Raw genomic sequence first — 25697 nt, 5'->3', positions numbered from 1 at the left:
TGTTACTTAACCTTAAACTCGAATATAAAACTACATATTTAGAATTTACCTATAAATTCATTTATTATATTTAATTAGAATTCAGGGGACATTAATATCGCCAAAGACTCTTACATGTCAAATGTGTATAAAACTACTACTCTAATTACTTACTTAATTTAATTGAATTTACGTTATATCTTTGGTTTAAATCTTAAATAAAAATCAATGTTATTAAGTATGAAATTGTGAAAAAAATACGTTTTAAACGTCAGCGAATTTGAATATTTTTAATAGTAAAAATTTCTTTTCGGATCAGAATAAAATATATTGTTCTACTTTATAAAAGAAACTCATAATATAAATTTATGTTTATAGCTACCGTTTATTTTAATTGAATGAACTTCCACTCTAGGGTGAGGAGATTTATAAAGATATATTTTAAGATATATGAAAGTTATATACAAAGAATAAGACAAAACCTCCAGCATCAACAACCGGTGCGGCCACTGTCGTTCATTCTTTGCAATCAAGTTCCCGACAATCGCAAGACAAGAAAACAGTTGAAGTAGAACTTTCCCGTACAGCGCACGCGCACCGCAACCACGCTTACAAAACTCGGAAACGTTACAAAATTACGTGATTCCGATTAAATACCATTTCAATTCAGTGTATAACTACACTTCAATTTCTCCATTATATATTTAGGTATTATAAAATCAGTTTGGCAAGACTCATTTTATTATATGCCGTGTTTGTTTCTGTGATTCGTATCAGGCAAGCGATATTTCAGACAAGGAAGACTCGAATTGGACGCACAAATCAGCTGATTCTGTGTTTAGGTATGTAAGTAATCTCAATAAAGTTTTTTATTAAAATCATGTATTTGTTTAAATTGATCGTCTATATTTATCAATTATTTTTAAGCTTGACGTCATTATATGAAAATTATTTGCTCAACTCGTGATAGGTGTAGGTGAATAACGTGGCATACGTAACGTTGGTAAAAATCTAATTGTCTTTTTAATATTTAAAATATATTTTCGTAAAAATTAAGTGAACGTTTATAAACGAAACTAGGAAGGAATATGTATCTACACTTATTCTAATTACGTAGGTATTTATTATAACAATGCATGCATAAATATTTTTCATGAGACATAAAGAGAAACTTAATGCAGTGAGGAAGTATATTTAAATATATCATGCTTACGTTCTCTAGATAAAGTTAAATATAAAATAGTTTTTAGTGCTTACTAAAAAAATTAACATGACACGATAAGGTAAGCCTCTTATCATTTATCTTTATTTATTTATTTTATTTATTAAAGTTATTAAACAAAAACAAACTACAAAAATAAAGTATTACATTTATATTTTAAGTAACCGCTAAATGTATTGATGGTTATGATGTGTTACATCACAATGCAATAAGAATTCAAAACACGCAAAAATTATATGTAAAAAAACCAACGTTTGTTCATCCGGTTAAAGTGTTTATCGGAGCAAAGTTAACTTGGTTATTTGAATAATTTAAGGAAATACTTCCGAGTCTGTAATGAACCGTTAGCGTACGTTAACGTAACTATATCTACGCCTGATTGCGGACTGCTATTACGCTACGTAACAACAAAAACAGAGCATTACGTTAACTATATTCTTTGATGCTATTAAATATTATTTATTAGTGTTCCACATGGCAATTAATATTGCCTATTCAATGAACAAAATATTAAGAATCAGTAAGAATTTGTTTTTGGATCATACTTTGTGCAGTTGTCATCAGCTCTCGTTTTGTCTGTATCGTATCGTTTCAATAATCTTTGGACTTGTCACGATTACACGGCACGGCAGTGTTTATGCCCGGGAAAGAGAGTTATCTCGATCCCTCACACGAGATCTTCGTTGCATACGGCAACCTGAATTACTCACGAACTATATCTTTTGCTGGGTTTTCTAAACTGGAGGTCCCAAACAACCCCTCAAGCAAAAGGATTTTGTCCCGCTGTCAGCTCTCTGCTTCCAGATTTTTAAAGTTTGACCAGTGGAAGGAGACCAGGGCCTTCTCCCCACGGGCTTAGAGTACCGACGTCGCGACAATATAAAGACTAGGATGTACAACTAGGAGGTGATTGACCTGTGCATTAAAAGCTACGACAGCGACTCGACGCATGAAGCTGTTTATTATATTATATATATTTCACATTAGTATTGTACAAATCTCTAAGCAAAACTAATGTTACTAACTAACTAGTCTAAGAATTGGGCAACTATTTTAAATAAACAAAAGAACGACATACATATGAGTTGAAAAAGATTCAAAAATTATATTTAAAAAAAAACGCTGTATCAAATAAAGCTGAATAAAAAAAATGTTCACTTAATAATTGTTTAAATTAGCTTGTAATCAATACAATTAATAAATTTATTAAACTTTAATTTAATTAAATCAAACAAACGGTCTCAAGACGCAGTGAAAGAAAAATAACTTCAGTAAGTCAATTTTAAGTAACCTTTAGACAAAATGTTTATATTCGATTTCAGATTAAGAACACGACCTAATCGATCGATGGATGATATTTGATAATTTTCGTTGTTACACAGTAAATGTATGGAAAATTCATATAGTTATCCCACAACCTACTATTATACTAACAACCCCACCTAGTTTTGTATTAAAATTTCAAAGCAGGCCAAAGATATTTTTCCGAGCTAAATTTACTTAACAAAGTTATGACAAAAAATATTTACAACAAGCAGTTTAACGGTATGCGATTTTATCGTACGTTTATTTATGTCGTTCTTCCTCATACATTATTTCAAACATCTTGTAATATCTCCGTTCTAGATCACTTTTGAAAGCAAAAACGATAATTTACTGTCTGAAAATATTAATAAATAACATCAAATTCATTTTAATATGGAACAAGACTGAGACAAATTAATCGAACTGAAATGACTAGATCTTTTTCCCAGTTGTGATCAACATGTTACCTAAAAATAATATAATAGTTAAACAACAACCAAAAAAACACACGACTTGATAACATTTATCGTGACTATGAGGACGTTATGTAAGCATACTGTAATACGGATACGATCCTGGCCACGACACAAAATTAATAAATTATTGTATATCAATTATCAAGATCATTAGATCATTAGTCTTGAAGATTGGAAATTACGTTAAAAGATTCGGTTGCATAGATACATACAGATCAAGCTAATAAAATCATATTAAAGATATTTGCGTCACTTTTCTGTAGAGAATTTTTAATTATACCAATCGTCTTAATATTTATTAACGGCTATAATTTCGCCAAAATTTATCTGAAATGGACACGAACCGAATATTTTTCAATTCTAAAATGTCACAAATTATAATAAATCACAATATATAAACGTAGTATATAACGTATGTCCGTTCCGAAACCTATCATAATTTGAAAGTTCAACATAAATTGCGTCTGTCCGAGTAAAACAACCAAATGCATACTCTAGGTAATATTAGTTTTGCATATATTTTCCTAGTAAGTAGTAATACATGAATATTATTAGTATTTGATTAGTTAAAATTGTGGGAACTATTAAACTTTTCTTTAATAATAATTATATTGTTAAACAGGCTTGCGGATCCATTAATTTGGTATATAATCAAGCATAACAAGTTCTTTGAAGTAACTGTTATCTAATATTATTGAATAGTTATAATTTCCCTAGTAATAACTACTAGCCAAGTTTAACTTCGGTTCACTTATTAAATAGATCTTTGCTTGAATATGAAAGTTAACTCCGATTTAATATGTTTTGTATTATTATTGATTTCTTGACTTTATACATAATTGTTAATAAATAATATTTGAATATATTATACAATTTATATTTTATATAAAATTTGTTATTTAATTATTATTATTTTTTTATTTTTAATTTATTTAATTTGTTATTTGTTATTTTATCAAGTTTGTTATTGTTACTTATATTTTATATAAGTACTAAAAAAAATAAACCAGGGAAATTTGTTTATAAGTAAGGTTTTTTTTTAGAATTTCATATATTCCTAGACGTTTCTGTAAGAATTTATACATTAGGCTAGGATTAGGAAGAAGTGGATCCATGTCATTAATGTTAATTAAAAGCAAACAGCAATACGCGTTGTGCTCAAATATACATTCCAATCTAAAATATAAATATTCTTATATAATCGTTGAAAAATAATATCCCAAGGTAACGTCGATAAGCGTATATTGCAACTATTCTCCTTCTAATATTTTGATTGTTATAAAGATTACACAATACGTTATCGGAGCCTTGGGTGTCCACTACGAAAGCCGGGGCACCTGCGCGTGTTCTGCATTAAGCAAGTGAGTCCATATGACCGGCTACTTGCAACACGCGCCGCTTTCTAATCACTAGAACCTTCGAAAATGTGGAAAATACTATAGATGGTGTAAATTCGAGAATTTATCACTAAAATCAATGAATAATTATTTCCTCAATTCAAATGAAATACGCTAAAAATCTTAATTGATTTGAACAAGTCACATTATATGAACGTTTTTACACGCTTTTATTAAATACATGTTAAGTTTTTAAATTTATATTAATACCTACAGCATTTTTATCCTAGATAAATCATTCACATAAATAAAACACCTACATTTGCTGTATAGACAACTGCAACATTAACTTAATGTTTAAATAAATCTGCTTTAATTTCTCGAGCTAACAAGAAATACAAAAATATGATCACTCGTTACCATCGTTCACCATAAACATAGTTTCGATCTTAATAACAACCAATGAACAAAATGCAGTAAAGAAAGATTGTAGTTACATAAAGATTAGAAGTATTATTGAAATTATATTAATTAGTATAAGAATTGTGCGTTCGTAATTAATTAGCAATTGGATCTGTTTTACGTCATTCAATACTTATAAAGTATAATAGTAGTTGTTCCGCATCATTATATTTTATTATTTCAGAGCCCAGCTTTAAATAGAATAAAATATAGTTGTAATTAAAACTTTTTAAATACTCTTAAACAACACCTCTAAATCTTACATTAAAAAAAAAAGATTAAATTTAATATTTCCGTGTTAATAATAAATTTCACAACAAAGACGTTTATAAAATTTACATCAAAAAAATTAAAACAAAGGCTTGTTTAGATAATTAAATGTTTACAATTAACATTTAAAAATTATAATTAAAGTACTACTGTTTCAAAGAGTTTGGATACATGGTTTTAGATCTTATTTGAAAACTTTAAAGGTTCTACATTTATGACCGTTCAATGGTTGGTTATTTTTAATTGAATAGCAGGAAGTAACAGAACTGAGCGGACAAAATTGTATTAATATATCATATTTTCAATATACATTAGTATTCGTATCACGGTCAACGTTGGACGCATTTGTCTACTCACACTTTGTCCTTAGCAAAATCTATGTATGTCTGCTTTTGCAATTCTATTGATAGATTCAATAAAACTCATTGTGCAAACTCATTAAATACAAATCGCGTTTCATCTTCAGGGTACTTTGTCATATACTAATTTCTTTATTCATTTATTGCGTTCCAATTAAAAGTTAAAATATGATCATAAATTATACAAACAAGCTAAAGCAACGATCGCTTCAAGACCACCAGAATATAGGAGATTAACAATATCATATGCACATACTTTATGTATTTGACGAAATAAACTGTTAAAATAAACAAAAAAACAATGAAATACTGAAAATTCTAGTTGTTATCATTGAACAACGTGAACAACACATATGCAAAAAATATCAAAATACAAGTATATGCGTTACGTACGTGGTGATAATAGAAAACAAAACAGGTAACAACTATATACAACAATGTCAGTTATTACCCAATTACGATTAAGCACAGTCACATATTGTCTCAATATCAGATGCCGGTAAACCTCCAGGAAGAGCCGGTGGACTGCAAAGGCTCAATATTACACAAGAGTTACATTCGATACGGCAGCACCGCGATGTGTGTAAATATGTAAAACATTGCACAAGTTTTATGGATTAAAATCTCAGTGACTTTGTGTTTCATTTTAGAATGTCTCAATTCCTATATTCATTTCATTGCTTATGTTATCGTTGATAATAAATGACGAGTATTTATTAAATCATAATAGTGTCGTTTCGATTACAATAAACCAATCATTTCGATTACTTTAAACCTTAACTATGATACAAATAGAGCCTAAAGAATCATACTAAAACAAGGTTGCCAACAGTGCCAATAAAACATTACTAAATAGCGGAAAACAGTTTCCACTGTACATAATTGTTAATTACACATTCAAGCAGCTTAAATACGTTAATCGTAATTAATACGAAGCTATATAAATAGAATAAAATTAACTCTTAATCCGTTACAACATTATAAATTTAATATATCGCATTATAAAATTAATATATATAAAACAATATACACAATAATAAAGTATATTGGTAGATAAGAGAGAAAATATTCTTGTCGAAAATAACTTAGCTAAACTGTTAACTAATTTTCATCTCCGTGATATTACTAATGCTTGTTCTAAAATCATACTTAAAAAATAGCCTATGAATAAATTATATTACCAATAAAACACATACATACCTTACATGTAGTATATGCTATGAATATAAGAAGTAAATAAAAATAACATTCTATTAATGTCCAACTGCTTAAGCTTAGGTTCTCATTTTAAGGAAGTTTGGTGCTCCGATACCTCCCCTAAGAACTTCAACACTAAAACGGATTGGTTAATGAACGTATAAACATTTTAATTTCACAGATCTGTAAAAAAACTGTTTACTGTAAATAATTTATGCATATGGACAAAATAAACAAATGATAGGTACTTGTAATATTTGAACATCGAAGACAAACTATTATACTATATTTAGATACTACGCTTCGCTTGTCGCATTTTATGGCGACTCAAAATTCGTTACGCTAAAAGGTTTTATATGCTTAAACAACGTTAACCTAAATGTTCAACCTATATAGACAACGACCTTGGCGTTGTACTTTGCACGTAGCTCGTCAAAATCGCAGTATACATCTACTATCAAAGTACTGTCGACGAACAATATATCATTGTCTTCACTACCGCAATTCTATTATTAATACTTACTTTTATTCATTCATTACGTCACGTGATATAGAATATAAATAATACACCCATTAGGTACTTTTTTTTGTTCCGGGCGCCTAAGAGAAGGCAATTGGAAAAATAATTTTCAATTATTATTTTCCCCATATGTTATGGATTGCATTAATAAAGCCACAATTATCATATTTTTTAATTACAAGCTATTAATTAATTTGCAATGTTTTAGATCAAATTTTGCGAGCTGATTTACAACAAATTCCTTAAATCTTACGGAGTTGATGACATTGTATTTAATAAGATTTAAAATCCTTGTTCTACATCACGGATTGACTCTACACAAAGGAACTCCTCAGTGGTCAACAGCATTTTGTTTATAGGTTACGAAATTTTATCCAGTATAAAAAAGTAGCTTGTGTTTAAAAATTATACTTAATTTATTCAGACAATTTAGACATAATTATATTATATTTTATTTCTAGGTCATCGAACCTCATAGTCCTTAGAAAACCGTTTTCCATCATAATAAATTGTCAAATTTCATCACTACTGACATGCGGTATTCTATTTATAATGAAATCAAACGGAACATTAGAATATAACAATATTTTTGTAATCCAAGCATTTAGAACGCCATAGCAATTTGTTGTTATGTGGGAAAGACCTCAAAATCGTGGCCTAATGACCGCTGCATTACCGACCGACCTCAATTGGTTCTGTGATATAACAGTTGCGTTAGATTTCAGATCGTCAGACTCGTGCAGTGTTTGTGACAGAGAATTGCTTTCATTGTTTCCATAACGATGCATTGAAAGCATATGTTTATTGCAGCATCAATGTTGAAGAAGCTTATCAACTTTTAATCTTTTTCTTCGTTCTATTTACTGAGTTGTTTGAAATATTATTCTTATAAAAACAACATCTGAAGATTTAAAATCATATACCTGAATGAAATTGAATGAAACTAAAATTTATACATACGATACAAAATTTATACGGTATCCGATAGGAAGAGACCTTCTATAAAGTATAAAATACCTGTGTCAGAAGGTTAACAGTACATTTAACTTTTTCTTATTAATATTCTGACACTACAAGGAATAGCGAAAGATAAATAACGAAATACATGTTTGAACAATGTTTTACGAGTCGCGCATCAAAACTATTCATTTAAAAAAAATACAAATTACACAATACGATAGTGTGTGTGCCTGATAGTGATCTCAGAAGTATCGTTAAGCGACAAACTAAGTAAAATAACTTATTTTTGACAATCTTATTTATATTTACAAATACTCATACATATGTTGACCTTAAAAAACCGGTCTGACACATTTTTTTAACACAACTCTCAAATAGAGGTGTGTTGAATATTTAGCATAATTATAATAATCCATTTATTATTATTATTATTATTACACTGAATGCGGAAGGCGGAAAACCGGGAATTTTGACACACTGGAAGAAGCCTAAATCCAGCGGTTGATTGTCATTGGCCAATGATAATGAATTTAATTACACGTACATTTATGAGTTTTTTAAGTTACTCTAAAGAAAATGATACAGTTTTTATATTCGGAGATTTTCCGGCCGCGATTAGGATCATAGGTGCGTTGAGATATCCAAAATCTCAAAGCACGTATCGCAAAATTGGATTGATTAAATTCATCATTAAATCACAGGATCCAAGATCCAAATATATATTTTTTATTGTAATAAAGGGTACAAAACCTATACCACTTAATTTTTTTACATGGAATTATATTTTTGTTTCATTTAGTATAGCGTGTAACTGTGAAGAGAGAGCATAAAAAATTGTGATGCTGAAATGCGTTTGAGTGTAATTTATAACTGAAGTAATTAAATAGTTCAAAAAGTGTACAGTAATATTTTGATGATTATAAATAAAGTATTTCTTAACTAAGTTGTTTATTTATTTGTACAAAGAATTGATGAAAATATTATTGATCTCTCTAAGGCTTCAGGTGATTGCGTTGATTAATAGAGCACGACGAACATAGCAACGGTCTGAGTTTAAGCTCATAAGATACTTGTCTTGCATCAAAACACGACAGCGATTGTTTTACGCAACAAGTTATTTACGCATCATAATTGTTTATGTACATAGGTTAAACGCATATACATTCAAAAACAAACATGACCCCGGCCTTTAATTTAATAAAGTAATATATTAATTTAGTGTAAATATAAGTGGATATTGTGCATTTTTACATGCAAAAACAAAGATCTAAAAAATTACTCGTTACTTCTAATAAACTATACATATTTTTATATATTATGTACTATTATTTGTTATACATAGTTACGTCACGTCATGTACCATCAGTTAATCAAGACATAATTTGTAATAAATCGCATATGTTTAACAATGCTTGAAGTTATATTTTATATGATTTTACACACTCGATTATATTTCAGTTATATTATACTGTCTCATTATACTGAAGAAACCAATCAATTTTCTATTAACTTTCATCTGGTGTCTGAACTCGATAATTCAATACGTTTTGCGAGAGGCGAAGCTGTCTCGAGAGAAAACAAATACTTTCGCTAAGTGACCCACTACTCTATACATAAATATCTGCATTTATTTTAACTATCCTTTTTTTAAACGTTTTCAAATTCTTCGAGTCCCGTCTTATATAAAGACTAACAATCATTCGATTCATTTTTACAATATTACGCTTGTGATGTATGAAAATGTACCTATAGTCGGTTCTGCTGCAACTTATGTAACTGTGCTAGTGTGCAATGGGGAGCCGAGGTCAATGTAATGTTTAATTTGACGAACATATTTACTGACCGACTCACCTCTTTTCGTGTAACACTTAAGTGATAAAATTCTCGATACTCTTGCATAAATATAAAAAATTAAATATAACTTTATTTTTTAGATGTGGTCACACAAAATTTATGTTTACATATTTTTTGTTTTATTTCGCAATACTAATTTAAATATTAATATTTAATATAAACAATAAAATGTTAATTTTACTTACAATTATACATTTTTTTAAATATTTCTTCTGCCGTGCCCTAAATTTTAAGAAGTACAAAAGATAATCAATTATGTCATTAATTATTATTATCTTTAAAAACCTGCTTTTTTAAGCAGCATGAACTACATTTAGGTCGTAAAATCGGTAAGAATTTTCGATAAACGCTCAAAACAATAAAAACTTTTCCAAATTTGTATCGTGTATTTTGTTCAGATTACTTTTCTAAATAGCTGTCGTAATTTCCTTTGTATAATAACAAAAGTTGTACTTTGAACAATTTACTTTTGAAAATATAAACAATTAAGATCAACATAATTTCCTCATTTTTTTAAGTAAGGTTCCTAAAGTAGCATAACTCAATTTTTAATTAAGAATAAAACTTGTCCTTTAACTAATAATGAGTACCGACCGTTTTCACGAAACAACGGACTTTAAAACATCCATCGAACTACATACAGAATAAATCCATTCTCTTTTGTAATTCTATACAACGGTGCACAATAAATTAATTTAAACAACAGTTCCGCTAAATAAACTATACAAACTAATATAAAAATATAGCTAAAAACAAAAGTTGTCCCTTACGGTGATTCTTTCTTCCTCGGTAGAGAAGAATAGACAAATGGGCCTAAAAAAAAGGCATACGTAGGTACATTCATACAAATAAATGAAATTTATTGTAGGTCACTAAAAATAATGAAGTCGGATTCGTTCTACATTACTAATACTTACATACACATGTTTACATTTTAACAAATAAAGATTTCCCTCACCGTTAAATGTGACCTCTTCAAGAATATTGCATTTCTAAACAACGAAATAGACGACGTTTTCTTCTTAGGTTCCAAATTTCACCTTTCAGCAAATGACAATTCAACGGATTTTTTTACGAGAATTTCAAACATTTACAGCGTGAACTGAGGTGTCTGCATGTCTTTGTAATCGAGAACAATGGTACAACAAAATAAAATGTTTTGACAAAGTCTTTCATTTCATCAATAATAATATAGGAAATACGACGATCTATTAAGCTAGCCACTTAATGTCATTAAGTAAGTATTACTTTAAGTGTTATTCGATAGCTTAACGTTTATTGTCACGTCGCTCAACACCTGTGTATGTCAAGGAAAATTTATTTTTTTATTATACAAGTATTAATATGAACACATTGTCGTGTTTTACGACAATCTGACTAACGTATTAGTTTTCTAATCTGTAAATTAATCAAAACTTTTTTTAATTATTTCACTGAAATGTATCGAAGGAACTTTTCTTTTAATTTAAAACAGTTTTATAGCAGGAAATTAAAGGAATAATCTATAAATGTAATCAATATTTTCTATATTATTGTAGGTAACAGTAATACATTTGTTTAATTTGTATTCATAATTCATCTCGTTCTCGGCGGTGAAGTAAAACATCGTTAGAAAACCTGCTCGTGGTGGATGAGATGAGATGAGATCTGCCAGTGTGTCTACCACTATCCTGCAATGGAACAACGTGGGCGTGTAAGCTCCAAACCTTTTCCTCAAATAGGAGGTCTTTGCCAAGCAGTGGGATATTAATAGGCTATGACTTTTTACGCTTATATAGGTAACAAATACTTAATTTAGTCTTGTAATAAAATAAACGTTTTAAATAAAGTCAAAAATACTATTCATGTGCAACTGCTGTCGTCGTTTGATAATACAATTTACTATTACGACTTTTCATCATCTGATATTACTCAATATTTATTATTAACTATGGGTTGCGCGGTTTCTTGTTAGAAAATTTACCGGTTCATGAGCTTTCAGCGGTAAAGACATATAAAAGTGACAGTGGCAAGTGCACGGTGAAAGTGTGAAGTGTATTAGCCTGAACATAGTACTATATAAATACTACATTCTAGACAAGCTTACAAGGAAATACTTATTAAATATATTTCAGTAATTTTTAACAGTACATATACTGGATTGTATTTAAATACTCCCTCAAAATAAGCTATATTTTTTTAATAAATATTTGTAAGTATTATATATTTTTGCATAAATTTATTAGTGTAGTACATCCTATATACTCTATCTATTACTAACTTTTAATATTAAGGAGATCCTATATAGATCAATGGCCAATAAAAAAATCTAAATACATTAAAACAGTTAATATTTAAGAGCAGTCTCCAGTTTTAGAATGAACTGAACGCCTTTCACGGACCTGCTTTACCACTTTCGCTTTATCAAGTTTTAATCAGGTCAAACGGCTACACCAGATTAGGGTATCCGATAAATTTAATTTTTAAATTAAAATTACTTATAATTATTAGTTTTGATTTCGGCAAAAAAATTTTATGTTTGCAAATAATTTATCAATCTAAGCAAAATACAAACGGAGCATACACTTATTAAATGCTCTATTCCATATAATATTATCTAATCTGAAGTGTTATATCAGTTTAAATCAAAATTCTATTTGTAATTTGAATTATCAAAAACTTATCTTGAATTCATATAATGTTTGAAATAAGTATATCCAAAACTAAGTGTAAAATAAATAAAGTCAAAAAAAGTGTATACAATTACATATATGAATTATTTTTATACCTACAATTTAATAAATGCATATGGTTTTAAATATACAAACAGTTATATCATATTGCATATACCTATATTTTGTCAACCATAATTCTACTGTAGTATCAACATGCTTATTGATCCCTATAATTTAAAATATAGGGATTTGTTTATTTTAGTTGGATTACCTATCAAAAATAATTGCAGCTAAGCAACGTTTATCAGAAAATTATTTTAGACGTTTATTATTACACTTATATAAAAAGATTAGAATACGCGCAAACCAATTCATGTCAAGGTCACATGAAATACTCAACGTAATTTCTATGAATAACAGCAGCTTTATTCAAGGAAACTGAAAAATTGCATTTTATATTAATACGAGGGCAACAGCAAAAATATTTTTATAATTAATTATAAAAAAAATCCCCGAAATAGATATTTTTTAGCTTATCTAAATTTTAAAAGCAAACGAAGCAATCGATTCTCTTAATTTATAAATGTAATACAGTTTTAAAAACGGTGTTTCAATTCTCAGACAGTGATATTTCTTAATCTCAGATAGGATTGCAATAATTAATTTATATAACACAAACTCCAAAAGCACCACGAAGACATATTTAAAGCGTAGCGTACGTACTCGTAGCCGCGCGTTGATATCTTTCACTAGCATTACCTAACGTGAGTTGTTGAACACGCTAAAATATCTTGACTAACATCATTTATTATAAATGGCAGATAATACTTGCTTCATCCGTTATTAGAAAGTGAAATATATTAATAAATCAATAATAATTGTTTGTTCTTTTATATTTTTATTTTTTACTTACTACCTAGAGGCAGAAATTGTAGAGAAAGCCGATTAAATAACACTTGAGTTTCAATCTTCATCTTTTGAAATGTGTGAATTCTTGCCAAATATTATTGAACTACTTTTCGTTTTTTATTTTATAATTCGATTAGTTTAAACTAACAAGGAGTTATCATATTATAACATTATAATCACAAAGCTACCATTAGACCTTCTTGCTCTTCTTTACTTTTATAGAAATATTTTATTACTTATTATTTTTTTGTTACTATATTCAAATTTTATTTATTGTTTTTGACATTACTTAAAGTATCTTACGTCTAAAACGAATTCAAGATAAACTATAGCTTATAAAAAATACGTGTCTTTAGAGTAGCTAAAGTCGTACATCAAACATATTGTGCAAATCAAGATGTAAAAAAAAGTAATTTTATATGTAAAATTAGCTTTAGTTTCAAAAAAATTATAGTAGTATATCAATGTTTTTTTTTTTTTTAAATTAAAATTCTCATAGATATGACCAGTTGGCTTTATATAACTTTAACAAGTTTTATTTTATGATTAAATTATATTAAAACAATATATTTTTATATATTTCATAATATGAAAAATTATGATAGCATGATAATTGAATTTAATGTCAACATTTTTTATAAATACACAAGTACGTTTTTTATTAATATGTACATTCATTTATAAAACCGAAGAAAAATAAAAAATGATATAGACAAAACTGTATACATATCTTAACTGAGTAAAACAACAAATCCTAAGTAACATCATTTTTGTTCTTGATATATAACGTCAAACTTTTCGAGTATGACATTTTAAAACAAGAAAAGTAAGGTCAAATCTTGTTTCTTAATATAATGTAATGCTTTGCTAAGTGCCTTCACAACGAAAAACAAAAGAAAGCGTTTTAGTATTTAAGTAAACTCAGAGTAGTCTTACCTACATATGTTTAAATAGTTTGAGGAAGATCCGTTTGTTTGTATGTAAGTAGCTATTTTTAAACTGTAAAAAACCGCCTTTAAATATTATTTATTGACTCTTCGTTAGTTTTTTGCCTAAATTATACGATTGATTATTCTGATTTTCCGTATATTAATTCCGAAGTTTCCGAAGGCAAGTAACAGTTTAGATACTATTTTAGTTAGTTTAAGCGTTCTTTTTATCAAATGATTTTCGTTTTTTTTTTAGGCAAGCGTTATGTGTTGCTACAAAAGTCTAAGGGTCAATATTATTTATTAAATATATTTTATTATAACAATCCCGCAATATTTAAACATGTAAAAGTGAACTTTTGTGACTTAAAAAAAAATGAATACCATTCAAACCAATGATGACGATGAATTAATTTTCAAGAAGACATTAATAATCTAGAATGTTGGTGCAAAGCACACAAAATGGAATTGTATGTAGATAAATGCTATCACAATGAATTTACTCGAAAAAGGATATTTCATATACTAAGTATGGAGATAACATTTAGAAGTTACTACGGACTCAAAAGCTCTGTTTAAAACACATTGATCACACAACAGCATCAGATTTAAAATCACTGGGGTTTGTGTGGAGAAATTCGAATGAATACGATAAAGCATCTTCTATTATATTTCTGTTTAACTCATTTGTCACTTGAAACTGCTCGAATGTCTGGAATCTGAGGATTCCAAATGGAAGAAAGAAGGAATACAAAATAAATGTGACCAAAAAAAACTAAATCAAAATATACTTTTTCAAATAGGCTTTTACAAGCTCTTTTGAATCGTCAAACTATATTAAGTGAATATCGTATGTAAATAATCTATATTCCGAACCGAAAGTAGCACCGGTTCGGAATGTAGGTTCTACCGAGAAGAACCGGCAAGAAACTCACTAGTTACTCTTTTTCAACATTTAAAAATACAGTCATGTTAGTTAAATACAATTATTTTTGTATGTAAAATATCCTGCCAGGAGTCAGCAAGTATTAACTTCACGCTTTTTAATCATCCGTATAATCTTATATTGAATAATATGCCTTTTTGCCAATGTATTTTTTACAAATTATTTGAATTTATGAAACGGCAAAGTTAAAAATATCTTCAGATTTTTATTAAAAAAAACGGATACCTTACCCCAAGAAGGATTTATTGACGTTGCGGAGTCGGAAACTTGGCGTTATAAGCTTATCCTTACTTCTTGTGCACATACTATGATTATCACTGATTTTATCAAAGTGATCAATGTTACTGTGAATGTATATAATATTGTTGTAAAGATATTGTGACGCAACAGTGAGTATTCCTACTTTGTTAAAAACATCCCGAAGAGAGTCTCTCACGAGACTCCAAGATTATTAATAGACCGGATTGCCCTCTTTTGTATACCATTATAGAAAGTTTTAGGTTTAAGAACACACAATGTTTAATGTGAAACCTAAGCGAGAGTGTTTACTATCCCTTGACGCGCGAATAAAACTATGTATATCATTTAAACATTTTGAATAAAATAATAAATTCATTCTCAAGTCATTCCATAGGATTCACTTTAAAGTTCCTTCTAGAAAGAAAGATATACATTTACTTTATTAGTTTCGAAGAATATTAAAAATTTAGACAACCTGGACGATGATGATTTTACTTTCAAAAATAAAATTAGTAATTGTAATTTTTGAATTACTGAATAATTTTTTTTTTTTAATCTATTAGTTATTAATGTTCATAACTTTTAAATGAAAGTGCATTTAAGAAGAGGATATATGTACGTCGTTGACCTTGCTCGACTGAGTGTTACCGATAAATATTCCGGGGGAAACCTCACTCCCCTATGCTTTGTATTGTATTTGCAGAGAAAGTGTCACAGGTCTGTTCAGCTCAACGTCTCGTCCCGCACTGATTTATTAGGCAACAGAGAAGTTACATCGCGATTTACGCGTATCGATTACGTAAAAAAAATATTAAAAAATATATTCTGCAAAAATAAGCTGAAGGTTTTCTTATTACTTAATAATCCAATATGATTAATAAATGAATAATAACAATTTCAGAAGGTTTTTTTTTCGTAGAAAAAAAAAGAAATCTTTATTCATTGTAGGTTAACATTTCTTGTTTTAAGTTTTCCCGGCAATAATTATCCTGAAAAAGCCGTCAATTTAACTCAAATCAAGCCATTTCACATATTATATTTACGCCTTAATATGTAAGGCTAGAAATATGTTTGAATATATAATTGTAACTTTTGTTGGTTCTAATAACTACATTAATTAATAAAAAAAATCAAATTTTTGACCACAGAGTGTACAATAGTGGATTTAATTCGGATTTAAGAATATGAATGGTTTGGTTGGTGTTAAATCTTTAACCGTTCACTAATCGATGATTTAATAAATTATAAAGCCAATTTAAATTATAAAAACATGATTGCTATATATAGTAATAAGTTTGGCATTAGTTGTCTCGGCTAGTTTGGTCTAGTATATTTGGAGGACATTTTTTTGTATTAATACGTGCCTAGACAAGGCCAAAAATACGTCATACAATTTACGTCACAATATGCCACCTTATGGTAAATGTCAATATTTAGTTTAAATTGTTGATACTAATTTAAGCTTTATATTTATTACAATAGATTTTTTTATTACTGTTACTATCATATTATTACTATTTACTAAGTTATACATTTTAATAATTTTAATTTTATTATGATAAAACTATAATATAATTTATATATTTATCTTTGAATAAAGTAGTATAATCTAATACAACATCACGACTCTCTATTTGAGTTAATTCTTTCAAAACCTCTGTCCATAGGGCCACACGATCAGATTTGTTGCTATTGTAGAGTGGCATCAGCTTTCTACAAAAGCTTGAAAGCCCTTGTGAAAGAATTGCGTTTGATCGGTACGGCTGTTTTATTGTATTTGTTAGCTTTTCGTGGTAAGTCTGTCGAGCTACCAATATTGCCGCTCTATCGTGCTGTTCACTGGTCATAATTATGTGATTGCTTTTAAGAAAAAAAATATATCATTGAACTTAGACTTGATTGGGAATTATTTTGTTATCATTCTTCACTTTTATAATAATAATAATTTTAATGAAAAAATGAATGTTAAAATAAATACATTTTGAAACTGTTCAGGTGGCAAAAGGTGTAAGAATGAATCCGGTTGCATTAACCAGTAAGTTGGATCAGAACCGGTCCTAAATGTGGACTAAGTTCGATACCATTTCCAGAGCATCAACAACATCCATAGTTCACCTACTTGTAATTCCGCAAGAGGAATCTGGCATTTAGCACGCTGGTCTAGATTATATATTCAATTGCAAGAAAATGTAAAGCATATACTTGCGGAACTATTCAATAAAACAAGAAAGTAGTATGCCTGTTCATTGCTTCTTATCAACTGCAAACATTTTTTTGTTTATTAAAAGATGTAATTTTCCCACAAATTCTAAGAATGAAAACGATACTACATAGTGTCTATAATATCATCCTTTTAATACCAGAATCGCATTAAGTCACTCCGATTACGTAAAGGCCGCTCGAACAATTACTTGCGACACACAAACCATAATTAACCTGAAGTAAATTGTAAATTCTGTACAAATGAGGTTAAACTGTTACATACTCGTACAAATGACAACACACGGGTCGATGACAATAGTGATTAATACAGTCAATGACACTGTCGTATCAACCATGAAGCATACGCTATACGCAATGAGGTATTGATGGCTAGCGACTAATACTACCACTTGAATTATAATTGACCTGACTCTAAACCGTAATTTCCCTAATATATAGTTAAGTTATATCAGACATCGACATTGCGTCATCAAGAAAACACTTCCGTACTTCGTAATTGGAAAAGGTTTTTTTTTCATGATTGTATGATGATTTGTGCCTCTTCAAATAACTTACATTCACTGGTCTAGGTTATCTCGATAGAATTGGCCAGTTTGCTTGTAAATAGTGAAAGTTATATCGGTATCTAATATTACCATCAGGCAATAATCACTTTTGATACAATAAATTTATTAAGTAACGGTTCAAATCTGTAACTTGTTTGTCTTTGTAGGTTTTTTGTCTTTTGGTAACATTTAAGTAGATTGTAACGAATAGAAAAATGTAACGCTACTTATAAATTTAATTTCATTCAACGATTTATTTCATAATAGATTAAATATTGTAACGATTAAGCTACAACTTATATCAAACAATATAGACAATAAAAATTAAGGACTGATGTTTCAAATCGCCAGTTAAATTTTAATTATAAATTGAATTCAATAGAAATGGCCTTTTAAAATAACAATTGAAAAACCGCTCAGAAATGTAAATTCTAACTTTTAACTGACTAATAATAACTTTATGTGTTTCACCGACATCACAAAGTGGCTGTTTATAACGATAGAATAACTGTTGAGTAGGTGGTACTTACACAGAGAGTATAATAAACATTTTTTTTTGGTTATGGAAAAAACAAACGGTGTTTGTACAATTCGTTTAAGTTTTAAATAACAAACGTGTGTCAATAAACATGAAGAGTTCAACATTTTTTTTTTGCTTCCTACATTTCACATATTTGAAGTCTAGAAATTATAAACAAATTCTCACGTTCGAGGCTCGATTGTGTCAACATACGTTATTGCAGTAATAGCAATTATGACTAGTTAACTTTCACTGTAAAACAAAAGCAGAAGATAATAAAGACAAGCTGTGAATACACGAGACTAGCGTTCACAATACCTAAGGATGTCATGACAGAAGTTATAATTAGGTATACTTAATAATAACTACTTTTTCTTTTTAAATGTCTAAATAATATTTCTTGACTAAGTCAAGAAATATTATTATAAATAAATAATTTTGTTGAGTTAATTACGCAATAAACTAACTAAACATCGGTAAACACAGTATTAATAATATTTGTGATTACATATTGAGGATATAATTGATATTTTATTTTTATATATAACCACGTTCTTGCCATCTTGCTCATGCCCAATTTTCTAATTTGAAAAAAAAAAAAGATTTATTTTAATAATTATACATTACAACCTGTAACATTATCTTGAATCATAAATGTATGTCTTTATAAATAAATAATTTTGATTTAAGCATGCTAGTTAGAAAATAATTTTATTTTGCTATTATATTTTAAATTTAAAACCTAAATAATAACACAACAATATAAGTATTATGTAAGAAATATAAAATTAAATTGCTTCCGCATACTAAATTATTGATAAAAACGCAAGGCGGCTATATACTGAATAAAAAAAAGTATTGCAACTAGTTTTAACTGTAGTAACAGCAGAGTCAGGTTTTGAACAACTACTCCGATAAAACTGTTTGGTATAGATGAACATATACTTGTCTTGTTTTAATTAGGAATGAGATAATTTGCCAAGATCGCATCTTTCTAAAGAAAACCATTTATAATGCTATCTTTATTAATATTATAAATGCTAAGGTAATATATGTTTCTCTGTTGCTATTTCACGGTTTAAAAATTGAACCAAATTTTATTAAATTTTGGTATGAAACAAGCTTTTACTCTAAAGCGACCAACTCCTAAAATGCAAGCGAAGACGCGGGTGACAACTAGTTTACTATAACAAAACTTATAATTTATATAATTTTAATATAATATATCAAATCACCAATATAATAGATACTAAAGATTCTTCAATGCGAACTAAATCGTCTTCAGCTTTTCATCTCTTTAATATTATAAATAAAACTACACACTTATATAATTTTGTTCGATATAATATATCACTGTATCAGTAAATTTCGTCTAAATCTTTACCAGCATATTTATTTTTTTCAGGTGCAGTACAAGTACTATGCGAAGACTTTACCTGACGGACAGACACTTAAGAGTAATGTTATGGTGCATTTTACTGGGACTGCAGCCAGCTTTCGCTGGAATTCTCGACCCTTTTAATTGGGCGCGTTCAGATCGTATTGAAGTGAACATACCGTGGTTGCCTTGTAAGTAATGTGATATTTTAGTAGTTCTATATTATAGTCATATTAATAATATTATAGTAGACGTCTCAGTCACATCGGTACAAACATTACAAGTCTGCATTTTATTAATTTATTAAGTAAATGTTTATTTAGGAAATTACTTAGTAAGACACATTCAAATTCAATTTTAAAAGTCATTTTTTTTGTTTTTATGTTATAGAAATTACTTTTTGTGTTTTTGTCAATAGTACTTATGAAACTTGTCTTGATTATTACGGAAAAATAAATTAAGTAATATGAAAGATTTCTCTATAGAAAGAAAAAAAAAGCCAATGCTAAAAAGAATGAAAAAAAAATTGCAAAAGAATAAACGTCCAATGAAAAAAACGTACACTCTTAATGAAAAAGTAATACCTAATGAAACTTTCCTGTGTAACGATTAATACTTCTTACATTATTTAATATTTCGCCCATTTTAGTTGAAAACGAAACAAGATGTTACGACGAACTGGGTTGCCTTAATATAACCCGTAGTTGGTATCACCTCATTCATCGACCTTTTAATGTATTCCCATTGCCCAGAGTCGTCATTAATACCAGGTAAAATTATACAAAATAACTAATTATTAAGGTAGGATATTTTAATATTAATTGCAAAAAAAAAATTATAACAATCATATTTACAGATTCATTTTATACACGAAAAAGAATCCAACTGACGGCCAAATACTAAACGTAAATGCTAACAAAACTATAGCGAAATCGAACTTTAGTCCTCAGCGCCTAACTAAAATGATTATTCACGGGTTCATTGACACGCCGCTCTCTAATTGGGTGAGTCTTAAATTATATTTAACTTCATCTGACATTTCTATACAAATTATATATTTTATAATTCTAAGCACAACATGAAATATATTTTCGTAACTGCAATTTGTAGCTTAGATTCATTTTCGCGGCTTCTGTTAGAAATAGCTGTTTTTATTAAATGATAGTTACATAACGTCTAGCCAAACTCATTGTTTGCACGCAATGCAATTATACTACAACAATTTCTTAAATGTTCAAAAACACAATTAAATTATCATACAATTCTTTGTACGATAGTTTTAAACTATTATAAAAATACGAAAGTAATTTAAGGTTGAGAAATACATACTTTCTTGTGATTGCATGTTTGAGTATTCAATAAAAAAATATATTATTCCTACAGGTTAGTGAGATGAAAGATGAATTGGTGAAAGCGGATGATTTCAATGTGGTCATCGTAGACTGGGCCGGAGGTAGTCTACCACTATACACACAGGCGACTGCGAATACGAGGCTAGTAGGTCTCGAAGTTGCACACTTTGTCAACACATTGCAGGTAAATAAACATAGCTTACATAAAAACACAAAACGCTAATGAAACTAAATTTAAAGGTCAAAAACTTTTACAATTTAGACACAATCAACTTTGTTTTTTTTATATATATCGTCTAACTTGCTCTATGAGAATATCTATATTCTGTGAAATTTATTAATATCTAATAATATCTTTAAATAAATAATAACGCAATATTTTTTTATCTACTCACAGTCACATAACCATTGCTGTTAAACATTATCTTTGTATAATAAAAAATAACATTTTTATTGTATTTTAAAATACGCAATTAAAAACAAATAATTCTAGAAGGAACATGGACTGAATCCACTAGATGTGCATATCATAGGTCATTCATTGGGCGCACACACGGCGGCCTATGCTGGAGAGAGAATACAGGTTTGTATCAATATAACTAAATATAATAATCATACTTTATTAATATATTAATTTTGTAATCCTATCGTCATACTGTCTTTGATTTAGCTGTTAATATTTTAGGACTTAGGAAGAATTACCGGACTCGATCCGGCTGAACCTTACTTTCAAGGAATGCCAACCCACGTAAGGTTGGACCCTACAGATGCTCAGCTAGTAGATGTTATACATACAGATGGAAAAAGCATTTTTCTCTTAGGTAAAAAGTGAACGTAAATACATCTTAATTTACCACCTCTATGCTTTTAAATCCGCACAATAACCTTCGTACATATAATACCACATCATTAACATCAACGTCTCTTACTGTTTAATCTATGTAAGGCTTATTGCTTCTCTATAATTAATATGATTAAATACTAACACTTTCTATTCATGTACATATCTATGCCAATCAGCTGATTCATGTGTCATTCCATTGTATATATTATAAATATATATTTTATTTTATTATATTTATCGCTATTTACTAATTCATTCGACGTGTTTTATTCCACGCGTGCGACAGATTTTGTGTTTATGGCAGGATACGGAATGTCGCAACCAGTGGGTCATCTGGATTTCTACCCGAACAATGGAAAAGAGCAACCAGGTTGTGACTTAACTGAAGGACCGCTAATTCCTCTTACCTTGGTCAAACAAGGACTAGAGGAAGCATCTAGAGTTCTGGTGGCATGCAACCATGTCCGAGCTATTAAACTGTTTACAGAATCTATCAACGGAAAATGTCCTTACATAGGTGTGATTTATATGAATATACCTACTTTGTTATTTAAATCGAATTGTTTTTGAACCCTCGCGACTCTTTCAGGACATCAATGCCCGTCGTATCAACATTTCGTATCAGGAAAGTGTTTCCATTGTGGTCATGGTTGCGCTATAATGGGGTAAGTAACGCATATAATAAATCCTTAAATAAAAACAAATACGAAGATTTGGTTAATGTAAGTTTAAACCTATCATAATATTTTAGATTTCATGCAGATAGTTCGCCTGGTTTAATTACAAATAAAAATAATCAGTCAGAAAACGAAGTTTATCCCTCTGAAGAACAAGATACAATTGGTGCGAAATATTATCTGAGTACGGGAAAGGAACTACCATTTTGTCGTAAGTCTAATCAAATAACTTTAAGCCTTTTTTAGGAAAGTAATTCGTTCAAGAAAAAATATTAATGAAATATTTAAGAGGCATCCTTATTTCTAAATATTATGCAAGAATCATAATATGGTTATAATGTTAGTTTTATGACCCTTGTGTTTTTATATTTGTGCGAGCAACACTGCGCAATAAGTATTAGTCATATTTATTAAATATATTGGTGGTCATTGGACTAGGGGGTGATTTTTAAAAACGTATGCGCTGGGATTCAATTCCAGGGCAGACCAATAAAAAAACGTTGTGTTTTTCATTTCAGTCCATATTTTTCAATCACAGTCCGAAATTTAGAAGTTGGCAGTGTTTACACTCCCATGCCTCGGATAGACTTCCATTAGGACTATGTTTGCGCACACACTTGTGCATCAAAATCTACTGAGCACTTTGACTAGTTTCCACTAGGAATGGCCGCCGTGGTCGAGATTTGTTAGAAAAACATAAAATAGTTACTAAGAATATTACAACTTTTAAGTAATATATTATATGATTACCCTATCATATCCTAACAATTATGAGTCAGAAATTATTTGTTTAGCATTTCAGCAATTTTTTGTTGTGCTTTCAGGTATTAATGAAATGCTGTTTCTTGTAACAACAAAACTATGTTGTGCTTTTTTATATGGATACATAATATACTATGTGACTAACATGATAATTTTACTTAAAATTTTAGAGCGCCATTACAAGGTAGTCATTCATTTGGCGAACCCTAAAGGTGCAGAATCATGGGTTCAGGTGAATAAAAATTTAATTAATTAAATTTTTGAAATGCTTTTATTTCTACGGACACAAATTAAATATTAAAAAAATAACTATTTATTTTACAGGGATTTTTGAAAGTAACGCTGCTATCTGATAAAGGAGTTATAAGAGGAATGGATCTCACACCGAATAACTACGTAAAGTAATGAAATCACTTCTTTCTACAATTCGTTGTATTTTTTCGAAGTTTTTCTAAATTAAATTCTACTGCTTCAGGTTAGAGCATGGGACATCATACACAACTGTAGTTACAAATCCCATGGATTTAGGCGGCAAAGTTAGAAAAGTACGTTGATTTAACTGTTTATAATTTTAGTATTACTGTATATTATTTTTATTAAAATATAATATAAACCATCATAAATTACATACATTTTTGGATGATTTTGTATAAAAAAAACTTATTTCACACAGGTGGAGTTGTCGTGGGAGTACGATATGAATGTACTAGAGCCGCGATCACTTTGTATTTTATGGTGTAACGACCGCCTTTACGTTAAATCTGTCCTTGTCGATCAGATGGAACTACCGAGCAGAGGGTAATTTTTAACAAATCTTAATTATTATAGGATTAATATATTTGTTGCAAAGCTCAAAAGCGAAGCATTATATTATACACTGGAAGAGCCAGATAAATTTTGTGTACTAATAGGTCACCTTTAATAAGCACAGCTTTTAGTCATTACGACCACACAAACAATGTTCAAAATATTAATTATTCCACCCTGCGCCGTCTACATATAAATTAAAATGTTACCTTCCTTACAACTGTACCACAGAGCCCAACTACAGAATAAATATTCTGTCCCACAAAGCAGTTCTGGGTACCAAACGGAACGCACTCTAAATCGTATTTATACTTTTTCAGGAAACGAAATGTTGACTTCAGCAGTAAGCTGTGTACCCCAAAACGGGAATTCGCCGAAATACCCAATCGAGGCTCGGCAAGTTTCTACGACAACTGCAGCAGATAGTCGTGCCATACGTTTGAATGTTCGATCATTGAACAGGACAGTGTTACTGTGTGAAAACTTTGTCGGCACATCATTTTTATTGGCAAAGCCTTGTAAAGGTTGTGATGCTGAAAATTCCAGTGATATTATTACAGGCTGAACATTTTTTTATTTTTTCAAATAAAACAAATGTGTACATAGTACACCTAAATTTTTGACAAAAATTTACCACATTGCTGGTAATAAGTACTGACTTCTTATTATTTAAATAAAAAAAAAATGTATATTTATTTAATATATAATATTAAGTATCACTGAACCAAATAAGTGACACTATGTATGTATTTATATAACTTATTTATACATTAAACGTTTTAAGAAAACCACCACGTAGATTTAAAAAAATTAGGTGCATAACAGTGTGTCAGTTGATACATTGTTATGTAAAGACGCAAATGCTTTAAGCATTTATTATTTAATCATCATGTAATTTTAAATACTTAACAAAAACTTTTGTTATGTTTTTATATTCCCCTGTAAATAAACGTTTTGTAAATATTATAAA

General features: G+C 29.1%; 1 protein-coding gene across 5 annotated transcripts; it reads left to right on the top strand.

Annotated features, from left to right (window-relative positions):
* The first annotated feature begins 528 nt into the window (after positions 1-528).
* Positions 529-25697, top strand: LOC113393536 (pancreatic triacylglycerol lipase-like). Of its 5 annotated transcripts, none has more exons than XM_026630484.2 (16): positions 532-687; positions 773-821; positions 20313-20476; positions 20935-21055; positions 21142-21289; positions 21669-21821; positions 22131-22220; positions 22323-22458; positions 22768-22998; positions 23071-23146; positions 23233-23369; positions 24091-24152; positions 24245-24321; positions 24396-24465; positions 24594-24718; positions 25048-25697. In XM_026630484.2, exons 3-16 carry the CDS (start codon positions 20329-20331, stop codon positions 25151-25153), a joined length of 1680 nt encoding a protein of 559 aa, XP_026486269.2. In that variant the 5' UTR covers positions 532-687; positions 773-821; positions 20313-20328; the 3' UTR covers positions 25154-25697. The 5 variants fall into 5 exon arrangements, with proteins under 5 accessions (XP_026486267.2, XP_026486268.2, XP_064071239.1 ...); XM_026630481.2 differs by having other exon boundaries at positions 773-825; XM_026630482.2 differs by having other exon boundaries at positions 529-821.

Source organism: Vanessa tameamea, chromosome 6, assembly GCF_037043105.1.
Source record: "Vanessa tameamea isolate UH-Manoa-2023 chromosome 6, ilVanTame1 primary haplotype, whole genome shotgun sequence".
Classification (NCBI taxonomy): Eukaryota; Metazoa; Arthropoda; class Insecta; order Lepidoptera; family Nymphalidae; genus Vanessa; species Vanessa tameamea.
This window is presented reverse-complemented; position numbering and strand designations above follow the sequence as displayed.